At 42.3% G+C, this 21467-nt stretch overlaps 1 protein-coding gene across 2 annotated transcripts in view; it reads left to right on the top strand.

The window, feature by feature from the left end:
- LOC121584991 (solute carrier family 23 member 2-like) overlaps window positions 1-21467 on the top strand; it is a 71445-nt gene that overhangs the window by 25992 nt on the left and 23986 nt on the right. Inside the window, exons 2-5 of one of the 2 annotated variants that reach the window (XM_041901283.1) lie at window positions 10452-10500; window positions 12079-12275; window positions 15694-15792; window positions 16257-16370. In XM_041901283.1, the coding sequence (XP_041757217.1) occupies window positions 10452-10500; window positions 12079-12275; window positions 15694-15792; window positions 16257-16370 (459 nt within the window). The remainder of the gene's footprint in view (window positions 1-10451; window positions 10501-12078; window positions 12276-15693; window positions 15793-16256; window positions 16371-21467) is intronic. The other variant, XM_041901284.1, reaches the window with a different exon arrangement.

Genomic DNA, 21467 nt, shown 5'->3' with positions numbered 1-21467 from the left:
AATGACGTTTTTCCTCTTGACCGCGATTTTCTGCTCATAAAATAATGAACCACCTCTTCAGGTAAAAATTTTTATAAAAACATATTGGGTAAACTACATGTAACTGCCAAAATAAAGGAAACACCAACATAGTGTCTTAATAGGGTGTTGGGCCACCACGATCCACCTTAACAGCTTCAATACACCTTGGCATTGATTCTACAAGTGTCTGGAACTCAATTGGAGGGATGCGACACCATTCTTCCACGAGAAATTCCATCATTTCGTGTTTTGTTGATGGTGGTGGAAAACGCTGTCTCAGGCACGGCTCCAGAATCTCCCATAAGTGTTAAATTGGGTTGAGATCTGTTGACTGAGACACACACACACCCTTTAAACCCCCTATGCTCCTATGAGACCCCTCTTTCAAATTCACTTAGATCTCTTCTTCTAGCCATGGTAGCCAAAATAACTTTAATTGCTTAATTAACTCAGAAACCACACCTGTGTGGAAGCACCTGCTTTCAATATACTTTGTAACCCTCATTTACTCAAGTGTCCGTCCCCCTCTAAAATGAATGTATTTACACGATTATGAATTTTTCCCAGACTCACAGCTGTGATTGCTGGCAAAGGTGATACTAACATGTATTGACTCAGGGGTGTGAATACTTATGTAAATGAGATATTTCTGTATTTCATTTTCAATACATTTGCTAACATTTCTAAGAACATGTTTTCACTTTGTCATTATGGGGTATTGTGTGAAATCCATTTTGAATTCAGGCTGTAAAACAATAAAATGTGGAAGAAGTCAAGGAGTATGAATATATACTGAACAAAAATATAAACGTAACATGCAACAATTTCTACGAGTTACAGTTCATATAAGGAAATCGGTCAATTCAAATAAATGTATTAGGCCCTAATCAATGGATTTCACATGACTGGGCAGGGGCGCAGCCCAGGCCCACCCACTGAGAAGCCAGCCAATCAGAATGAGTTTTTCCCCACAAAAGGGCTTTATTACAGACAGAAATACTCCTCCGTTTCATCAGCTGTCCGGGTGGCTGGACTCAGACGATCCCGCAGGTGAAGAAGCCTGATGTGGAGGTCCTGGGCTGGCGTGGTTACACGTGGTCTGCGGTTGTGAGGCCGATTGGACGTACTGCCAAATTCTCTAAAACGACATGGTAGAGAAATGAATATTACATTTTCTGGCAACAGCTCTGGTGGACATTCTTGTAGTCAGCAAGCCAATTGCACGCTCCCTCAAACCTCGACATCTGTGGCATTGTGTTGTGTGACAAAACGGCACATTTTAGAGTGGCCTTTTATTGTCCCAGCACAAGGTGCACCTGTGTAATGACCATGCTGTTTAATCAGCTTCTTGAAATGCCACACCTGTTAGGTGGATGGATTATCTTGGCAAAGGAGAAATGCTCACTAACAGGGATGTAAACAAATGTGTGCACAACCTTTGAGAGAAATAAGCTTTTTGTGCATATGGAACATTTCTGGAATCTTTTATTTCAGCTCATGAAACATGGGACCAACACTTTACATGTTGTGTTTATGTTCAGTGTATGTCACTGAGTGTACAAAACATTTTAAGAACAGCTTCCTAATATTGAGTTGCACCCCCTATGCTGGCCCATGTTGACTCCAATGCTCCCCACAGTAATGTCAAGTTGGCTGGATGTCCTTTGGTTGGTGGACCATTCTTGAAACACAGGAAACTGTTGAGCGAGGAAAAACCCAGCAGCATTACAGTTCTTGACACAAACTGGTGCTCCTGGCACCCCGTTCAAAGGCACTTAAATATTTTGTCTTGTCCATTCAACCTCTGAATGGCACACATACACAATCCATGTCTCAATTGTCTCAAGGCTTAAAAATCCTTCTTTAATCTGTCTCCTCCCCTTCATCTAGACTGATTTGAAGTGGATTTAACAAGTGACATCAATAAGGGATCATAGCTTTCACCTGGATTCGCCTGGTCAGTCTATGTCATGGAAAGAACGTTTGTATATACAGTGCATTCGGAAGGTATTCAGACCCCTTGACTTTTTCCACATTTTGTTATGTTACAGCTTTATTCTAAATTGGATTTAAAAAATAAACAAATATTCTCATCAATCTACACACAATACCCCATAATAACAAAGCGAAAACAGGTTTTTAGAAATGTTCGCAAAAAATGTAAACAATAAAAAAAAATCTTTACTCAGTACTTTGTTGAAGCACCTTTGGCAGTGATTACAGCCTCGAATCTTCTTGGGTATGACACTACAAGCTTGGCACACATGTATTTGAAGAGTTTCTCCCATTCTTCTCTGCAGATCCTCTCAAGCTCTGTCAGGTTGGATGGGGAGCACAACTGTTTTCAGGTCTCTCCAGAGATGTTTGATCAGGTTCAAGTCCGGGCTCTGGCTGGGCCACTCAAGGACATTGAGAGACTTGTCCCGAAGCCACTCCTGCGTTGTCTTGGTTGTGTGCTTAGGGTCGTTGTCCTGTTGGAAGGTGAACCTTCACCCCAGTCTGAGGTCCTGAGCGCTCTTGAGCAGGTTTTCATCAAGGATCTCTCTGTACTTTGCTCCATTCATCTTTCCCTCAATCCTGACTAGTCTCGCAGTCCCTGCCTCTGAAAAACATCCCCACAGCATGATGCTGCTTCCACCATGCTTCACCGTAGGGATGGTGCCAGGTTTCCTCCAGACGTGACGCTTGGCATTCAGGCCAAAGAGTTTAATCTTGGTTTCATCAGACCAGAGAATCTTGTTTCTCATGGTCTGAGAGTTCTTTAGGTGTATTTTGGCAAACTCCAAGCGGGCTGTCGTGCCTTTTACTGAGGAGTGGCTTCCGTCTGCCCACTCTACCATAAAGGTCTGATTGGTGGAGTGCTGCAGAGATGGTTGTCCTTCTGGAAGGTTCTCCCATCTCCACAGAGGAACTCTGGTGCTCTGTCAGAGTGACCATGGTGTTCTTGGTCACCTCCCTGACCAAGGCCCTTCTCCCCCGATTGCTCAGTTTGGCCGGGCGACCAGCTCTAGGAAGAGTCTTGGTGGTTCCAGACTTCTTCCATTTAAGAATGATTGAGGCCACTGTGTTCTTGGGGACCTTCAATGCTGCAGAAATGTTTTGCCTCGACACAATCCTGTCTCGGAGCTCTACGGACAATTCCTTTAACCTCATGGCTTGGTTTTTGCTCTGACATGCACTGCCAACTGTGGGACCTTTTATATAGACAGGTGAGTGCCTTTCCAAATCATGTCCAATCAATTGAATTTACCACAAGTGGACTCCAATCAAGTTGTAAAAACATCTCAAGGATGATCAATGGAAACAAGATGCACCTGAGCTCAATTTCGAGTCTCATAGCAAAGGGTCTGAATACTTATGTAAATAAGGTATTTCTGTTTCTTTCTTTTTAATACATTTGCTAACATTTCAAAAAATCTGTTTTCGCTGTGTGATTATGGGGTATAGTGCGTAGATTGATGAGGGGGAAAAAAACAATTTCATCCATTTAGAATAAGGCTGTAATATAACAAAATGTGGAAAAAGTCATGGGGTCTGAATACTTTCCGAATGCACTATATGTCTATTAACAGGTGCTCTATGCTCCATTCTCTTACAATACTGTAAGTGCAGTAACTTAATCCCTGAAATCTTAAATCCAGTTAGCAGCACATCTAATGTAATGTTGTTTGGTCATTCTTTAAAGTAGCAGAGGTAGATGTACAGTGGGCAGAACAAGTATTTGATACACTGCCGATTTTGCAGGTTTTCCTACTTACAAAGCATGTAGAGGTCTGTAATTCTTATCATAGGTACACTTCAACTGTGAAAGACGGAATCTAAAACAAAAATCCAGAAAATCACATTTGTATGATTTTTAAGTAATTTATTTGCATTTTATTGCATGACATAAGTATTTGATACATCAGAAAAGCAGGACTTAATATTTGGTACAGAAACCTTTGTTTGCAATTACAGAGATCATGCGTTTCCTGTAGGTCTTGACCAGGTTTGCACACACTGCAGCAGGGATTTTGGCCCACTCCTCCATACAGACCTTCTCCAGATCCTTCAGGTTTCAGGGCTGTCGCTGGGCAATACGGACTTTCAGTTCCCTCCAAAGATGTTCTATTGGGTTCAGGTCTGGAGACTGGCTGAGCCACTCCTTAGTTGCCCTGGCTGTGTGTTTCGGGTCGTTGTCATGCTGGAAGACCCAGCCACGACCCATCTTCAATGCTCTTACTGAGGGAAGGAGGTTGTTGGCCAAGATCTTGCGATACATGGCCCCATCCATCCTCCCCTCAATACGGTGCAGTCGTCCTGTCCCCTTTGCAGAAAAGCATCCCCAAAGAATGATGTTTCCACCTCCATGCTTCACGGTTGGGATGGTGTTCTTGGGGTTGTACTCATCCTTCTTCTTCCTCCAAACACAGCGAGTGGAGTTTAGACCAAAAAGCTCTATTTTTGTCTCATCAGACCACATGACCTCCCATTCCTCCTCTGGATCATCCAGATGGTCATTGGCAAACTTCAGACGGGCCTAGACATGCGCTGGCTTGAGCAGGGGGACCTTGCGTGCGCTGCAGGATTTTAATCCATGACGGCGTAGTGTGTTACTAATGGTTTTCTTTGAGACTGTGGTCCCAGCTCTCTTCAGGTCATTGACCAGGTCCTGCCGTGTAGTTCTGGGCTGATCCCTCACCTTCCTCATGATCATTGATGCCCCACGAGGTGAGATCTTGCATGGAGCCCCAGACCGAGGGTGATTGACCGTCATCTTGAACTTCTTCCATTTTCTAATAATTGCGCCAACAGTTGTTGCCTTCTCACCAAGCTGCTTGCCTATTGTCCTGTAGCCCATCCCAGCCTTGTGCAGGTCTACAATTGTATCCCTGATGTCCTTACACAGCTCTCTGGTCTTGGCCATTGTGGAGAGGTTGGAGTCTGTTTGATTGAGTGTGTGGACAGGTGTCTTTTATACAGGTAACGAGTTCAAACAGGTGCAGTTAATACAGGTAATGAGTGGAGAACAGGAGGGCTTCTTAAAGAAAAACTAACAGGTCTGTGAGAGCCGGAATTCTTACTGGTTGGTAGGTGATCAAATACTTATGTCATGCAATAAAATGCAAATTAATTACTTAAAAATCATACAATGTGATTTTCTGCATTTTTGTTTTAGATTCTGTCTCTCACAGTTGAAGTGTACCTATGATAAAAATTACAGACCTCTACATGCTTTGTAAGTAGGAAACACTGCTGATTTTGCAGGTTATCAAATACTTGTTCTCCCCACTGTATATCCTGACTGTGGTAATTGGAGCCCACACGGAGAGCAGAGGCGTGGGTCTGGCTTTGAAGATTTACTTCGGACTAACAGAACAATGGATCCACAGGGCTTTAGGTGTCTTAATATGTCTTAAGTGTTTTTAACCTAGTTACCTGGCAATATGCCTGAACACCACTGTGTTACTGCATAATTAAGAGAACAAACAAACCTAACCTTTCCTTACTCACCAGTTAGGCTTGTAGTAACTTGCTGTAATGGTTCTTATGAATTACAGTAAGTCAACTCTGTCTCAGTGATGAGACTGTTTGTTTGTTTCTCCTGGTGTTTGATGTACCCCTCAGTAACAAGGTTATTATAGTTTTGTGTTTTTTATTAGTTTTAAAGATGTTTTTTGAAATTCTGTTTTTCAGTTAGTTTTCAGATCTACTTTACACTTTTAATTAGTTGAAGTTTTATCAAAACATTTCTATTTCGTTTTTATATTATTTAGTTTGTGTTAGTAACCTATGTGTGGGAGGCTAGGAGTCATTTATGTGTTGTATAGGGGCAGTAATGCATAAGGTGATGGGTCAGGTCATAGGTCAGGTTAGGTTTAAAGGTAGACTAAATGAGATTACATAGATGCACGAAGTAAACAGTAGTAGTGGGTCAATTTCCGCAAACAACCAATGGGCGCGTTCGAACTGATCACTTTTGTCAAGTCCGTGACCATCGTTGGTCACAATCTTTCAAAGTGTGTTGAATTCTGGGGATAAAAATTGCCAGACTGGCGCCTACATGTCAACTTCATGAATTTAACAAAAATGTGATCAAATGTCAGGAAGTTTTGACTGCAGTCGTCTGCAAGTTTCTGCAGTTGCTCTTCACCAACTTAATCCTGCAGCAATCGCCTGCATTGTGACAGGCTTTAGTGTCAACCATTCGTTTTTGTTTGTCCCATGCAAATGTGACAAAAGACATGACTGATACAGGAACCAATTTGCTGTGATTTATGTGTACAGAGGATATATACAAATAAATGTGATATTTGAGGCTTTCTCTCACTAATTGATTGTACAATGTGTAAACATATTGTATTATATTATGATTTCAGTTTGTGATTGTGTGATTTGAGGGTTAGATACATGTTTATTTCGACATTATAAAAAAAATATGTTTTATTAACAATGCAAACACTGCCATGTTCATCTGAGCCTTGCTGTTTGACTTTCAGCTGCCTCAACTTGCTTCTACAGTCGGTTGCTTTAGCCTTACCACTCAATCGCGCCCAATATCTGCAGTGCTGCTCATGGCAGCGCCATCACGCTGAGTCTACCTTAAAATTATAAAGTGCCTAATCTCAATGTGACCCGCCAGATTCAGAAGCTTGAAAATCCCATCAGAGAAAAAAGCTGAACATAATTTAACATCATTCATAATGGTTTTTATTTTATTTTAGTTCGTTTTGGAGTCAAAGATGATAGTTTCAGTATAGTTGGAGTTTTTCAAACGGGTTTGTTAATTATTGTATTTTCATTTACTAAATTGTTTTCATTTACTATAATAACCTTGCGCTGTAATACCCAGGGCCCTACAGTATAATATAATACATTTAACTACAATTACACCAATTTACCCAGGGGGGATTCATATGAACTCAAAACCATTCTATCCCGTGTTGTGCAACAAGAATACATGTTTGGATTCTTTACATTGATAGAACCATGGTTACCATGTGAATATAGTGTTTAGTCAACTCCACTGTGTTAGTGTTTGGAGTGAGCGGTGCTTAGTCTGTGTGTACTGTAAAATATGGACTTGGATTTCATGGATAGATGCTCTGTTACAATACACTACACACACACATCCTTTCTGCCTGCTGTCTTTCTTTAGTATTTAAGCCCTCTTGTGTTGTAGGTGTACTGTATAGAAGGTTTAAACATAACCATGTTTTATTAGTATTTAAGCTCTTTGTGATGGGCTGTATAGCGGTGGAGCATTAACATGGTTTAATAGGCCTTCCTGGGGTGTCGGCATTCTTTAATCCCCAGACTCAGAGTGACAGGCGGGGTCCCCACAGAGTCAACTAATGAATTGCAACAGCAACACCAGCCACAGCTGCTGTAATGAAAAGGACCAGAGAGATTTACAGCCAATAGCTCTTATCCCCTCTAAGGAGGGAGGCGTCGCGATTCCACTCTGTCACTCTTCTCTTCTACTACTTTTGTTAGAATTTTCAACAAAGTAGAGTTGGCCGTGTTGCCTCTGTTCTGTATCTCAAAGGTTAAGAGTATTTAGTGTTTTAATAGATCGGTCTCCAGCAACAGTACATAAAATAAATGCTGTAGTCTTGACTCTTGTTCAATTCAAACGGTCTGTTTCTGTTGCTAGTGAGTGTTACAGATTATTATTGACGAGAAGAGTGCCCACGCTTTGGCGGGGGTTGAAGTTTGAGGCTAATAGAAAATTGTCAGAGTGAGAGGAGATAGAGATGCAGGAGTGATGGAAGAGCGATGGCGAGGAAACGGAGAAGCAGCAAAGCTGCATAGTTACAAATCAATACTATTGTGTAGAGTTAGGCTCTCATACCAAATTGGTTTGGAGCGTTTTTTCCGAAATCTGGGGCGTCCCCCGGTGTGAAGACTATCTGCACTCGGGAGCGCACTAAACAACGCACCGTGGCTCACTCAAAAAGACTGGCCTCGGTCGGATTCCATTTGTACCATGGTGCGGTTCGCTGCAGGCGAGAACGCAGTCCGGACCAAACACGGGAAAATAACCAGAAGCGGGCATTATTATTGGTTGTTTGACTGAGAGTAATTGATGAAATGCACACAGTACCATCATTTCATATCTACGAAGCATTCAGTGAGGAGCAAGCAGCGCATCTATGATCACATCCGATGCAGATTAGGGGAGACTGGACCGGGGCTATACCGGCGATATAGCGTAGTCATGTCGCAGTTAGAGCGCAGTTCCTCCCGCATGTTGTTGGAAGACCAAAGCGAAAGTAATATGAAGTTTGTGACACACAAGATAGATGGATTTTAATGTGAGCATTTTTCTCCAATAAACAAATGACTTCCATGAACACAGTTTTGTGTAGGCATTTTAGTTTGTTTGACATTTGGCAATGTGAAACCAACCGGACCAAATGAAAAAAAATACAATGTAACAAATAATCGAACTCTGATTCAAGTAATTCTGAATGTACATGCATTTTTGTATTTGTTCCATCGCAAACTGTCCTAAATATAAAGCTCCTGGCTACTATCCAATCAAAGCCACATTTGACATTATCCCAACCGTGGTTAGCCACTATTGGCTTAAAAAGCCGAACGTAACACAATATCTGACAATTAAAGGGGAACTACACAAAAAAAATCAAAAGTGTTCGTTTTTTTCCCCAGACCTAAAAAATTGTCTTCTGGTGTGATTTAAGCATTGACATGGACTAAGAACATACATTTTTGTTGTTTCTCTATGAATAATTGTAATATTGAGAGTAAAAAACAGAGAGAAAATAATCCCAAACCAGGAAAAATAAATGGTTGTTAACCATTATTTTACCAGGTATATTGACAGAAGAGAAGAATGTGCCTATTTGAACGTTTTAAAAAATGAGTAGCTCGTGACGTTTAATTTCTTAAAAGTAGCTCTCGTGCTAGAAAAGGCTGGAAACCCCTGGCTCAGAACTGTGTGAAAATGCACTTAGTTTGACTGTTATGTCCCTCTCACATCCCTAGTAAGAGATTGTATAAGGGCAGATCAAAGACCGGTAAGATCATAGGTTAACTATTTGGTTTCTGAATAGAAAAGTACCAGCAGAAGCCTCTGATGAATAGGCCCCTAGGCTTAGGTTGCTTAGCTCTCTGACATTTGTTGTAGATTGTTGGCTAGTCTAAGCATAACAATTTATCGTTCTTGCGAAGACCTGGCCATGCTTAGCTGTGGACAAACATCTGGTGGACTGGGATACACACACACACACACACACACACACACACACATACACACACACATCTGGTGGGCAGGGATTGTGTTCCTCCTCAAGTGGAATCTTACATCACAGTGGAACACAGCTCAGGTTACCATGGTGATGTAGCCAGCACTGCCAATCAAGGGTATACTGGGTAGGGTTAAAGTTAGCGTTGCACGTGTCTTTCTCCTCTCTCTCTGTTCCCCTCTCTTTCTGTCTCTGTCTTTTTCTATTTCTGTGTACCTCTCACGCTCTCTGTTTCTCTTTTACCCACTCCGTCTCTCCACACATTCTAGTCCACAGGGTATGTGCTTCTGATAAAGAAGTTGTATTTTTGTTGTTATAGGACTGTGTTCATAGGACAATAAATAGATTGAACATGAGGTTATTCTAGGTGCTTCTGTAAAGTTCTGATTTCCTACTCTTGTAAATTTCACTTTTTTTTTTCTGGAACTGCAATGGCTGAGGAGTCATATAACTCACACACACACACACACACACACACTGAAATGTGTACCCTTCAGAATCCAGGGTTTGAAGAGAGGGGAGATTAATTGTTGTCAACACGAAGACATCAGCTCCATGTCTCTCTCTGTATCTCTCTTTCTCATGGTGGACGCTCTCTCTGGCCCATGTGAAGAGCCCTTGATGTTGTTTCCGTGGTTTCCATGCCCTGGGGGTAGTAATGGTGTGCAAGTCAGTCAGCCACACAAGCGCTCTCTGACTCTCTCTCTCTTTCTCTCTCCGCTCGGCTCACATTTTAGTGTCTCCTCGTGTTAAAACGGGGCTCATCAGAATGAATTGAGCCGGGAGAAACAGAGCTGTGGTAGTCCCTGTCACACAACACTGTAGCCTATGGGACAGACTGCCACTGTAGGACAGCCTGTTAGGGCACCAACTCATGTGTTTTATTATTATTTACATGTCACGAAAAGGTGTGTGTGATAGGCCTATGGCTTTGTAACAAGCTCTTGTGTGTGTGTGTAGAGAGAGAGCGAGATCAACCAATCAATTAATCAATCTCATTAATTACCTGACTGATGAACGGTTAATGAATGTTGGCTGTCATATTAACTACTATCTCACCCCCTCCCCTTACCCCTCACCTGTCCACCCCCCACCTCTCTCCTCTCTGTCTCTCTCCGCCTCTTTCTCCCCCTCCCCCTCTCTATCGCTTTCCCCCCCTCTTTCACCCCTCCCACACAGATGCACCCCGCTGCCCAGCTCGACAGGAGCGATGGGATGTGTCAACTAGGTACTAAACTTACCAACATTAAACACTAACCGGGGGAAGGAAGGGGTGAGGGGCTTAGAAAAGGGAAGGGGGGTCAGGGGTGGAGGGAGACGGGTGGGGGGGGTACTTCACACATTAACCAACCCAAAACCTGAAGAAGGCGAGGAGGGGGGAGGAAGAAGAGGGGAGCAGTCAACACTGCTGGCAGACACAAGAGAGAAGGGGGGAGGTAGAAGAATGAAGGATGGGAGAAGAGGGTTTGTGCAGGTGGGGTAGAATAAGGGTGAGGAAAGGGTAAGGACAGAAGGAAGCTCAGGGCTGGTTTCCCGGCACTAGATTAAGCCTACTCCTGGACTAAAAAGCTTTCTCTGGAGAGTAGGCTTAGTCTGTCATTTTTAAAGCAGGGGGATGGGGTGAAGGTGTTGAGGAAAAGGTATTAGTCTGACAGAATGCCTTGTGCCTCATGGGGGTGAGACAGTGGGTGAGGGTGAGACAGTGAAAGATAACTTACAGATAGACATGCAGGGTGAGACCAGGACACAGATAGTCACAGGGCTAGACTCAGCCCAAACATTTTGTTTTACGTAAAGTGGAGTTGACATGACTCCAGAAATAACACAACACCCCCTGACCAACAAACTTCCCTCCCTCCCTCCCTCCCTCCCTCTATCCCTCTCTCCTTTTCTCTCCCCCTCCTCCCCCTCACACCTCCTCCTCCTCCTTCCCATCTCCGCCTTTTATCCCTTTCTCTCCCTCTTCCTTCTTTCTCTCCTCCTTTGTCTATCCCTCGCTCTCCTCCTCATTTTCCCTGTCTACTCTGCTCTCCTTTCGACCCTATCTACCCCTCCCCAATGCCCTGTCTTTATCCCTCTCACGCTCTCTCCTTCCTTGTCCCCTACCCCCTTCTCTGTTTGTAGTCGATCCCTGACAGAATGTACTGTATGAGTGCATACATCTGGGGCTGCATCCCAAATTGCACCCTATTCTCTTTTTAGTGCACTACTTTTGACCAGGGCCTATAGAGCTCTGGTCAAAAGTAGTGCACTATAGAGGGAATAGGGTGCCATTTTGGACTCATTCTGGGTCTTCCAAGCCCATCCCAGTATCAGGTCTCTCCACAGTCCTGGATCACCTCTGACCTTTGATGCTCATGATCCAGTCTGGGGTGAAGAGAAGGTGACTGTGCAGATACTGGTGCCTCATGTCAGGTCTGGGGCTCTGGAACCAGGACCAGACCGCTGTCTATCTGTAAACTCAGTTTTAGGCCCAACCCTGCTCCCCAGCCAGCCACAGCTTCAGCCCCAGCCACAGCTTCAGTGACCCCTGTGGAGCTTTTGACCCAGTGAGCAAAGGGCCCAGTTCCAAAAATACTCTACATAGTACAGTACCTACTGTAATACTCTAGTCTAGAAGGCCTCATGGGCACACTCAGGAAAGTCATAGTAAATAACCACACTCTCTCTCTCTCTCTCTCTCTCTCTCTCTCTCTCTCTCTCTCTCTCTCTCTCTCTCTCTCTCTCTCTCTCTCTCTCTCTCTCTCTCTCTCTCTCTCTCTCTCTCTCTCTCTCTCTCTCTCTCTCTCTCTCTCTCTCTCTGTAGATGACACATACCTGGACCATGTAAGGGAGCTGAAGGCGCAATCTGCAGTGTTTCTACCAGAGAGAGTGAGGGAAGAGGAGGAAGGGGAGGAGAGAGGAATGGGCGTGGGGAAGAATATCACCTCTAAGTCGATGGAGGGAGAAGGAGCGAAGTATGAGGAGGAGAACAAACACAGCGCAGACTTCTACCCCATTCCGGTACGCTGTGTACTTGTGTATGTATGTGATCGGTCTGCATGCATCTGTGTGTGTGTCTGCTTGCACAGGGGGATTTAGGCAGTTAAGGGTCATCAAGCTGACATACTAACAGAGGATTGATTGTAATGACAGGGTTAGGCCACCATACACACAGACCTGTCATTAGGATCACTTAACACTCTTCAGGGTCACACACAAATGCACACACACACACACACGTCATGACAGTTTTGTTCTGGCCATTCCCTCTTGGCTGCAGCACAGTCCCCTCATGTACGTCACACCACAAATCAACAATAACAAGGGTTTTCCCTAGCCACACACTTAAATGTAAATGTAATGGACAGATGCATGTGATACTGTGCTGAGAAGCTCCAACACAAAGCCTGTCCTGTTTTTGATTCCATCAGAGATTTACAACTGTAGTGCTTTAAAGTATTCACTTATTCACATTTTGTTTTGTTACAGCCTGAATTCAAAATGGATTAAATATATTTTTTTACCTCACCCATCTACCCCATAATTACTAAGTGAAAACATGTTTTTAGAAATGTTTGCTAATTTATTGAAAATGAAATACTGAAATATCTCATTTACATAAGTATTCACACCCCTGAGTCAATACATGTTAGAATCACCTTTGGCAGCAATTACAGCTGTGAGTATTTCTTGGTAAGTCTCTAAGAGCTTTGCACACCTGGATTGTACAATATTTGCACATTATTCTTTTTAAAATTCTTCAATCTCTGTCAAGTTGGTTGTTGATCATTGCTAGACTGCCATTTTCAAGGCTTGCCATAGATTTAAGTCAAAACTGTTACTAGGCCACTTAGGAACATTCAATGTCTTCTTGGGAAGCAACTTGGGAAGCAACTATATTTGGCCTTGTGTTTTAGGTTATTGTCCTGCTGAAAGGTGAATTTGTCTCCCAGTGTCTGTTGGAAAGCAGACTGAACCAGGTTTTCCTCTAGGATTTTGCCTGTGCTTTGCTCTGTTCTGTTTATTTTGATCCTAAGAAAACTCCCTAGTCCTTGCCAATGACAAGCATACCCATAACATGATGCAGCCACCACCATGCTTGAAAATATGAAGAGTGGTACTCAGTGATGATGTGTTGGATTTGCCCCAAACATAACGCTTCATATTCAACACATGAAGTTTATATCTTAGCACATTTTTTTGCAGTTTCACTTTAGTGCCTTATTGCAAACAGGATGCATGTTTTGGAATATGTTTTATTCTGTACAGGCTTCCTTCTTTTAACTCTTGTCATTTAGGTTAGTATTGTGGAGTAACTATAATGTTGTTGATCCATCCTCAGTTTTCTCCTATCACAGCCGTTAAATTCTGTAACTGTTTTAAAGTCACCATTGGCCTCATGGTGAAATCCCTGAGCGGTTTCCTTCCTCTCCGGCAACTGACTTAGGAAGGACTCCAGTATCTTTATAATGACTGGGTGTATTGATACATCAGCCAAAGTGTAACTAATAACTTCACCATCCTCAAAGGGATATTCAAAGTCAGCTTTTTTTTTTACCCATCTATCAATAGGTGCTCTTCTTTGCGAGGCATTGGTCTTTGTGGTTGAATCTGTGTTTGAAATTCACTGCTCGACTGAGGGACCTTACAGATAATTGTATGTGTGGGGTACAGAGATGAGGTAGTCATTCAAAAATCATGTTAAACGCTATTATTGCTATTGAGTCCATCCAACTTATTATGTGACTTGTTAAGCACATTTTTACTCCTGAACTTATTGTGGCTTGCCATAACAAAGGGGTTGAATACTTATTGACTCAAGACATTTCAGCTTTTCATTTGTAATTAATTTGTTCAAATGTCTAAAAACATAATTCCACTTTGACGTTATGGGGTATTGTGTGTAGGTCAGTGAAACAAAATCTCAATTTAATCCATTGTAAATTCAGGCTGTAACACAACAAAATGTGGGAAAAGTCAAAGGACGTAAACACTGTCTGAAGGCACTGTATATCCTGTTTATTATAAGTATCAAATTCACATGCTCCTGTCTGCTGTTACTGAATGGCTGAATGGGACAGAGGTGGATAAAGGGACACAATGGCTATTCTCAATGATCTGTACAGCAAAAGTCCCACATCCCTCCCTCCCTTCTTTCTTTCTTTCTTTCTTTCTTTCTTTCTTTCTTAATCCCCACCTCGCTCTCCCCACCAAAGCGCTCTCCCTGCATGTCTTCCCCAAGGTAACTAGTTTTGTGATGTCCTGGGACATTAACTAATGTCCATTAATACAAATGACAGACAGAGAGACAGACAGACAGACCAACCGAAAAACATATCAAGAACAGACTATAATGTATCATCTTTCATTTAGAATCCATTGTCTAGAACCTAATATTCAGTTCATTCTAAGGTCTCTCATCTGATGTCTGCTCTGTCAGAAATGATCTTTACAAGCTAGTGAAAAATGGGCAGTAGGATAAAATGTGATGTGTCCCCAGGAAAGGTTCTCTCCCTCTCCCTCTCTCTCTCACACACACACACACAAACACACATCAACACACACAGTTTAATGCCGATGACATTTGAGTCTGAACAAAAGTATTTTGTTATTTTCCATGCCTGACAGGCGAGATGCAAAGACGGATGAAAGAATGCAAAGACGCATCCTCAAATCAAATGAATGTGTGTGTGTGTTCGTGACCTTTATCTATAATTTGCTAACCGAGTCACAGACAGAGAACACAACATCAAACAGGATACGACACACACACATACACCCTGGATCCCTAGAGCGTATGTGTGTCCGTCAGCGTGATAAATAGACCAATGCATGGACTAATGAAGGAACTAATTTACTTATGGCCCTGTATTCCCCTGGATCCTTTTTATAAAGCTGAGGTGCAAAGGCCCCCAAAGCAACACCCAGGCTGTCCTTCTGTGTTCGGTCTGGTAGTTTAGTTAACCTTACCCAAGCATTATCAATGTCCTTGCTTTGCTTTCCTAGAAATGTACTCTCTCTTGCAGATACACACACTTGTGCGTACACGAGTGTGTTAGTTGTGTTACTTTAGATAGTGTGTGTGAACTGTTTGCAAAATACTTAAGGGAACGTTTTTGCCCTGCCAAAACAGACTATCACTGCAAATGCACAGTGTATGAGCGTAACACTTCATTCAAAAGTTTAGAATGCAACAAACCCACCATAGCACTTTCTATTATATGAATTGTAAACATGCATTATACGTTCTGCATTATATGTTCTGTACCACTCCTCCTTCATTGCCGTGTTGTAGACCTACAGTTAAAGGGTCTGAAATACATGTTGTTGTGAGTAAGACCGTAATAATGACATTGTCAGTTCTTGGTAATTACAATGTCTGTGTATGTACTGTCTTGTAGATGGATAAAGTATTGACATGTATCTGTCTGTACGGTAGGTGGTGGTGAATGGAGTGGGACAGGCCGCTGGAGAGCAGGACACTGAAGATACTGAGCTGATGGCCGTCTACACTAAAGAGAACCAGGGAGGAGAAAAGGTACTCTACCTTTCTAAATCCCTACCTCCCTAGTCTTTCTTCATTACTAAACTCTCTTGCTGAATCTTTGTCTTTCTCTCTTTCATTCTGAATCCTCCGCTCCCCACTCCTCCCCCTCTGTCTGGACATGTGGCTGTGACATCATCAGCCTGTGACTATGGGCTCTGGTCAAAAGTAGTGCACTAAATTGGGAATAGGGTGCCATTTGGGACACAGCCTATAATTCATCCTACTACCTGTGACTCATGTCAGTAACTAATGCTTTAATGACAGCCCCAAGAGTGGTTGGATTCAGGTTTTACCTCCCTCAGGCACACACACTCACATAGAGATTACTACCTGTAACACTAAACTACACTTAGACTAACACTTAGTCTTAACCCTTTACTCCAGAGACCATATACCCTGTGGTGTTTAAGGGTGTACATCTATAGTTCTCAACTTTTGTGTGTGCGTGTGTGTAGAGTTCCATGTCGGAGACGTTGGACAGTGCAGACATGAATGCCAGGCGAATGGACATGATCTACACCATTGAAGACACTCCTCCCTGGTACCTGTGTATATTCCTGGGCTTACAGGTGAGACGCATGCAAGCACACACATAACATACACACAAACACCCCCCCCCTTGGTACCTCTGGGTTACCTTTAAAAGGATATTGTGAGATTCTGGCAAACAAGCCATTTTTGAAAGGCAGATGAACTCGTGGATACCATTTGTATGTCTCTGTGTGCAGTATGAAGGAAGTTAGAAGTAGTTTTGCGAGCCAATGCTAACTAGTATTAGCGCAATGACTGGAAGTCTACATAGCGTACCTGTATACTTCCAGTCATTGTGCTAATGCTAATTAGCATTGGCTCTCGAAAGTATCTCTAACTACTGCATGCAGAGACATAAACATGGTATCCACAAGTTCATTTGACTCTGGGTAAGTAGAAAAGCGTCTTACAGATGTCTGCTCTTTAACTTGATCGGTCTTTCGTTGCGTATAATTTTTCAGAGGCATCAGGAAATTCAAATTAGTCTTGTGATTGGCAAAACATGAGCAGTTCTCTTTCTCTCCATTCGGGGGCAGTCGAGTCATTGGGATCAGGGCTCGCTATCTTAAAATAATGTTCTCGCTCGCGCATGCTATAGGCCTAGGTTGTATTACTGCAACACTTAAATGTACAAAAATGTATCTGAGAAGCAGCCATACACATCAACTACCGTCATTTTATATAGATGAATAACACAATATGGTTATTGGTCTCCACTAGGCTACGACATACAAGTGTCTAAATGAGGAAATACTTTATTTCTATTGTACAGAATGCTTGTAAAATAGATAAATCGCCCTTAGTCTGTTCAAAAAGGACCAAATTGTTTCGATGACAAAACCAACCTGAAGGCGAACATATCTTGAAAGACAAGCAGGACTAAGGCAGAGAGGAAGAGGCAAAGCGAGAAGGCTCACTCTCGCCAAAATAAGCCCAATGCGTTTCAATTGGCTTAATATGCAGACCTAAGCTTGTCACCTGCCTTACCGCCTTTGGGACGACTCCCATTGGGCGAAGACATGAGCATCTTGTCATTATATACAGATCTCTGACTAAGGTAACACAGATGTCATCTATTAGGGAGCGGTAGAGGTGACCAATAATGCTTGCAATTGAGATCAGCTGTGCGGGTGAATTTGGCGCATATTGATGGTTTAACGAGACCTCAGTTGGCGATAATCTTGTGCCATCGATGGTTGCAATAGGCCCCTTGTTATTTTATTATATTCCTATTGGCTACCCGTTAGCCTATCGATAGTCACATAATGAAAGGTGTGAAAAACGATAATCTACTGTTTGTGTTTCCCTGGCTAAATTGATGAGCTGATTTGGGCCATCAGTTGATTGACAGATGTAGGCCTACTGTAGAACGATAAACTTTCCTCCAGTGTGGATGCTCGCCCACATTTTATAGTTGGGCTATGTATAATTTGCAGAGGTGGGTAGAGTACTGAAAATCTGTACTTAAGTAAAAGTACTGTTACTTACAGTAGATTGTAATTTACTGAAGTATAATTTGCCTTAAGAAACTACTCAAGTAAGAGTAAAAAAAGTATCCGGTCAGAAAACTACCTACAGTGAGGGGGAAAAAGTATTTGATCCCCTGCTGATTTTGTACGTTTGCCCACTGACAAAGACATGATCAGTCTATAATTTTAATGGTAGGTTTATTTGAACAGTGAGAGACAGAATAACAACATAAAAATCCAGAAAAACGCATGTCAAAAATGGTATAAAGTGATTTGCATTTTAATGAGGGAAATAAGTATTTGACCCCCTCTCAATCAGAAAGATTTCTGGCTCCCAGGTGTCTTTTATACAGGTAACGAGCTGAGATTAGGAGCACACTCTTAAAGGGAGTGCTCCTAATCTCAGTTTGTTACCTGTATAAAAGACACCTGTCCACAGAAGCAATCAATCAATCAATCAGATTCCAAACTCTCCACCATGGCCAAGACCAAAGAGCTCTCCAAGGATGTCAGGGACAAGATTGTAGACCTACACAAGGCTGGAATGGGCTACAAGACCATCGCCAAGCAGCTTGGTGAGAAGGTGACAACAGTTGGTGCGATTATTCGCAAATGGAAGAAACACAAAATAACTATCAATCTCCCTCGGCCTGGGGCTCCATGCAAGATCTCACCTCGTGGAGTTGCAATGATCATGAGAACAGTGAGGAATCAGCCCAGAACTACACGGGAGGATCTTGTCAATGATCTCAAGGCAGCTGGGACCATAGTCACCAAGAAAACAACTGGTAACACAATACGCCGTGAAAGACTGAAATCCTGCTGCGCACACAAGGTCCCCCTGCTCAAGAAAGCACATATACAGGGCCGTCTGAAGTTTTTCAATGAACATCTGAATGATTCAGAGGAGAGCTGGGTGAAAGTGTTGTGGTCAGATGAGACCAAAATCGAGCTCTTTGGCATCAACTCAACTCGCCGTGTTTGGAGGAGGAGGAATGCTGCCTATGACCCCAGGAACACCATCCCCACCGTCAAACATGGAGGTGGAAACATTATGCTTTCGGGGTGTTTTTCTGCTAAGGGGACAGGACAACTTCACCGCATCAAAGGGACGATGGACGGGGCCATGTACCGTCAAATCTTGGGTGAGAACCTCCTTCCCTCAGCCAAGGCATTGAAAATTGGTCGTGGATGGGTATTCCAGCATGACAATGACCCAAAACACACGGCCAAGGCAACAAAGGAGTGGCTCAAGAAGAAGCACATTAAGGTCCTGGAGTGGCCTAGCCAGTCTCCAGACCTTAATCCCATAGAAAATCTGTGGAGGGAGCTGAAGGTTTGAGTTGCCAAACGTCAGCCTCAAAACTTTAATGACTTGGAGAAGATCTGCAAAGAGGAGTGGAACAAAATCCCTCCTGAGATGTGTGCAAACCTGGTGGCCAACTACAAGAAACGTCTGACCTCTGTGATTGCCAACAAGGGTTTTGCCACCAAGTACTAAGTCAAGTTTTGCAGAGGGGTCAAATACTTATTTCCCTCATTAAAATGCAAATCAATTTATAACATTTTTGACATGCGTTTTTCTGGATTTTTTTGTTGTTATTCTATCTCTCACTGTTCAAATAAACCTACCATTAAAATTATAGACTGATCATTTCTTTGTCAGTGGGCAAACGTACAAAATCAGCATGTGATCAAATACTTTTTTCCCTCACTGTAAGTATTAGTTACAAATTTAGTTTGGTCATTTTTTACACCTGTTGGTAAACTGTGACTGCAAAACAAAATGACAACAACTGAACAATTGATTTAACATTCCTTTATTATTAAAGCCTACCAGCACCATCTTGCAGATGTCCCCCAGCACAGATACTCTCCAATGAAGATAGACATAAAACAAAGTCGGTAGGCTGTACAGTTTCAATTACGGTTATTCAATGTTGACTTAATATCTGTCAATGTGTCACGTACGTTGAGTACAGGATTGGACCAAAGTGCAGCGTGGTATGCGTACATGTTCGTTTATTGAATAAACACCAAACAAAACAACAAAAGCAACGTAACGTGAAATTCTAAAGGCTAACATCAAACAAGCCAAACACACAGAAACAAGATCCCACAACATAGGTAGGCAACATGGCTGCCTAAGTATGATCCCCAATCAGAGACAACGATCGACAGCTGCCTCTGATTGGGAACCACACCCGGCCAACAGAACTAGAATATCTAGATCATACACATAGAAATTCACACCCTGACCAAACCAACTAAAGAAAACCGGGCTCTCAAGGCCAGGGCGTGACACAATGTGCACAATTTCATAAAAAGGTAGATGGTACTTGAGACATTGGAATAATTGTACAATTTCAATAGCATTAATGAACACTTATTTCACAATATCATTTCAAGTACGTGATGGTGAATGCATACTAAAAATATTTACACCAAGTGTGATGTTTAATTTTTCACTCAGAATGAACAGGTAAGTGTTACAACAGTCAAACAATAAATACTGAAATTTCACTATCAATCATGTTACTAGTATGCAAATCAGACACATTTCACCATGGAATTAAATTGACGTCAAAAGTAGAATTTGTTTTGCATTTTAGCTAACCCTAATTATTTTCCTAACCTTAACTTACTCCTCCTAACCTGCTACGTTAATTCTCCTAACCTGCTACGAAAGTCCATTTTTGACAAGCTGTATCCCTTCTAGACAAAACCGGATTTACACTCCATCCTCCTTCTCTTCCGAACCTCTTCTTTCCACTTTCCATTCTCCTCTCCCCTCGGTTGTGCCACTACAAGCTGTAAATAAAAAGACACACACACAAAAAAAACTTGATTTCTAGTAAATGGCACAAAAAGCTTACTGAGATGATACACTGACTGTATGACAGAGGTGCTTATAGGGCATGTCATAAAAACAGAATTACATTTAGAAACACACACACACATACAGAGAGAGAGAGGGAGAGATCAATGCGTGGGAGGATGCTGCAGTGGACGGACCCGTTGATCTAGCTAACGTTAGCTAGTTACATGGTTGACACTACAGCTAGCTAGCTAGCTTAGACAGCTTATCTAGTGGCAACCTAATGTGATAGCTAGTTAGCTATTACCACACACATCTGATTACTCTATTCACTCTTTATGCCAATGACAAGGTGGCTAGTTGGGCAACAAACAGAGATCATATGAGGAGATAAAAACAGGAGATAAAACTGTTAGCTAGCCATTTGATTTGCACTAGTCGTCAACTCAATTTCAACAGCAGAATTATATCTTAGAAATACTTATCTTACTCCAGAAATATATAATATTACAAAGGCAGAATGTAATTAAAGTGCAATTGACATCTGATCGCATCTGGATAAGATCCCAAGAACAGAAATATGAAGATGTGGGCTTCACTTTAAAAGCTGTGGTAGAGATAAAACTGGGTTTGAGTCAATGGACTTAAGAGTTTTGATGACAAGCTATTTTGAATACATGTCCTTGGTCAAAAAATACATCTACCCCCTAAAAATATTGTCTGTTTATTATAATCCTCATAATAATTCACATGTGATGCGCTGTAGCCTACATAGGCTACTTGAACTGACACCCAGTGAACCTGTAGTCTAAGTTATTGTATCATATTGTATCAGACAGTCCCCCTGG

The sequence above is a fragment of the Coregonus clupeaformis genome, chromosome 16 (genome assembly GCF_020615455.1).
Source record: "Coregonus clupeaformis isolate EN_2021a chromosome 16, ASM2061545v1, whole genome shotgun sequence".
Classification (NCBI taxonomy): domain Eukaryota; kingdom Metazoa; phylum Chordata; class Actinopteri; order Salmoniformes; family Salmonidae; genus Coregonus; species Coregonus clupeaformis.
This window is presented reverse-complemented; position numbering and strand designations above follow the sequence as displayed.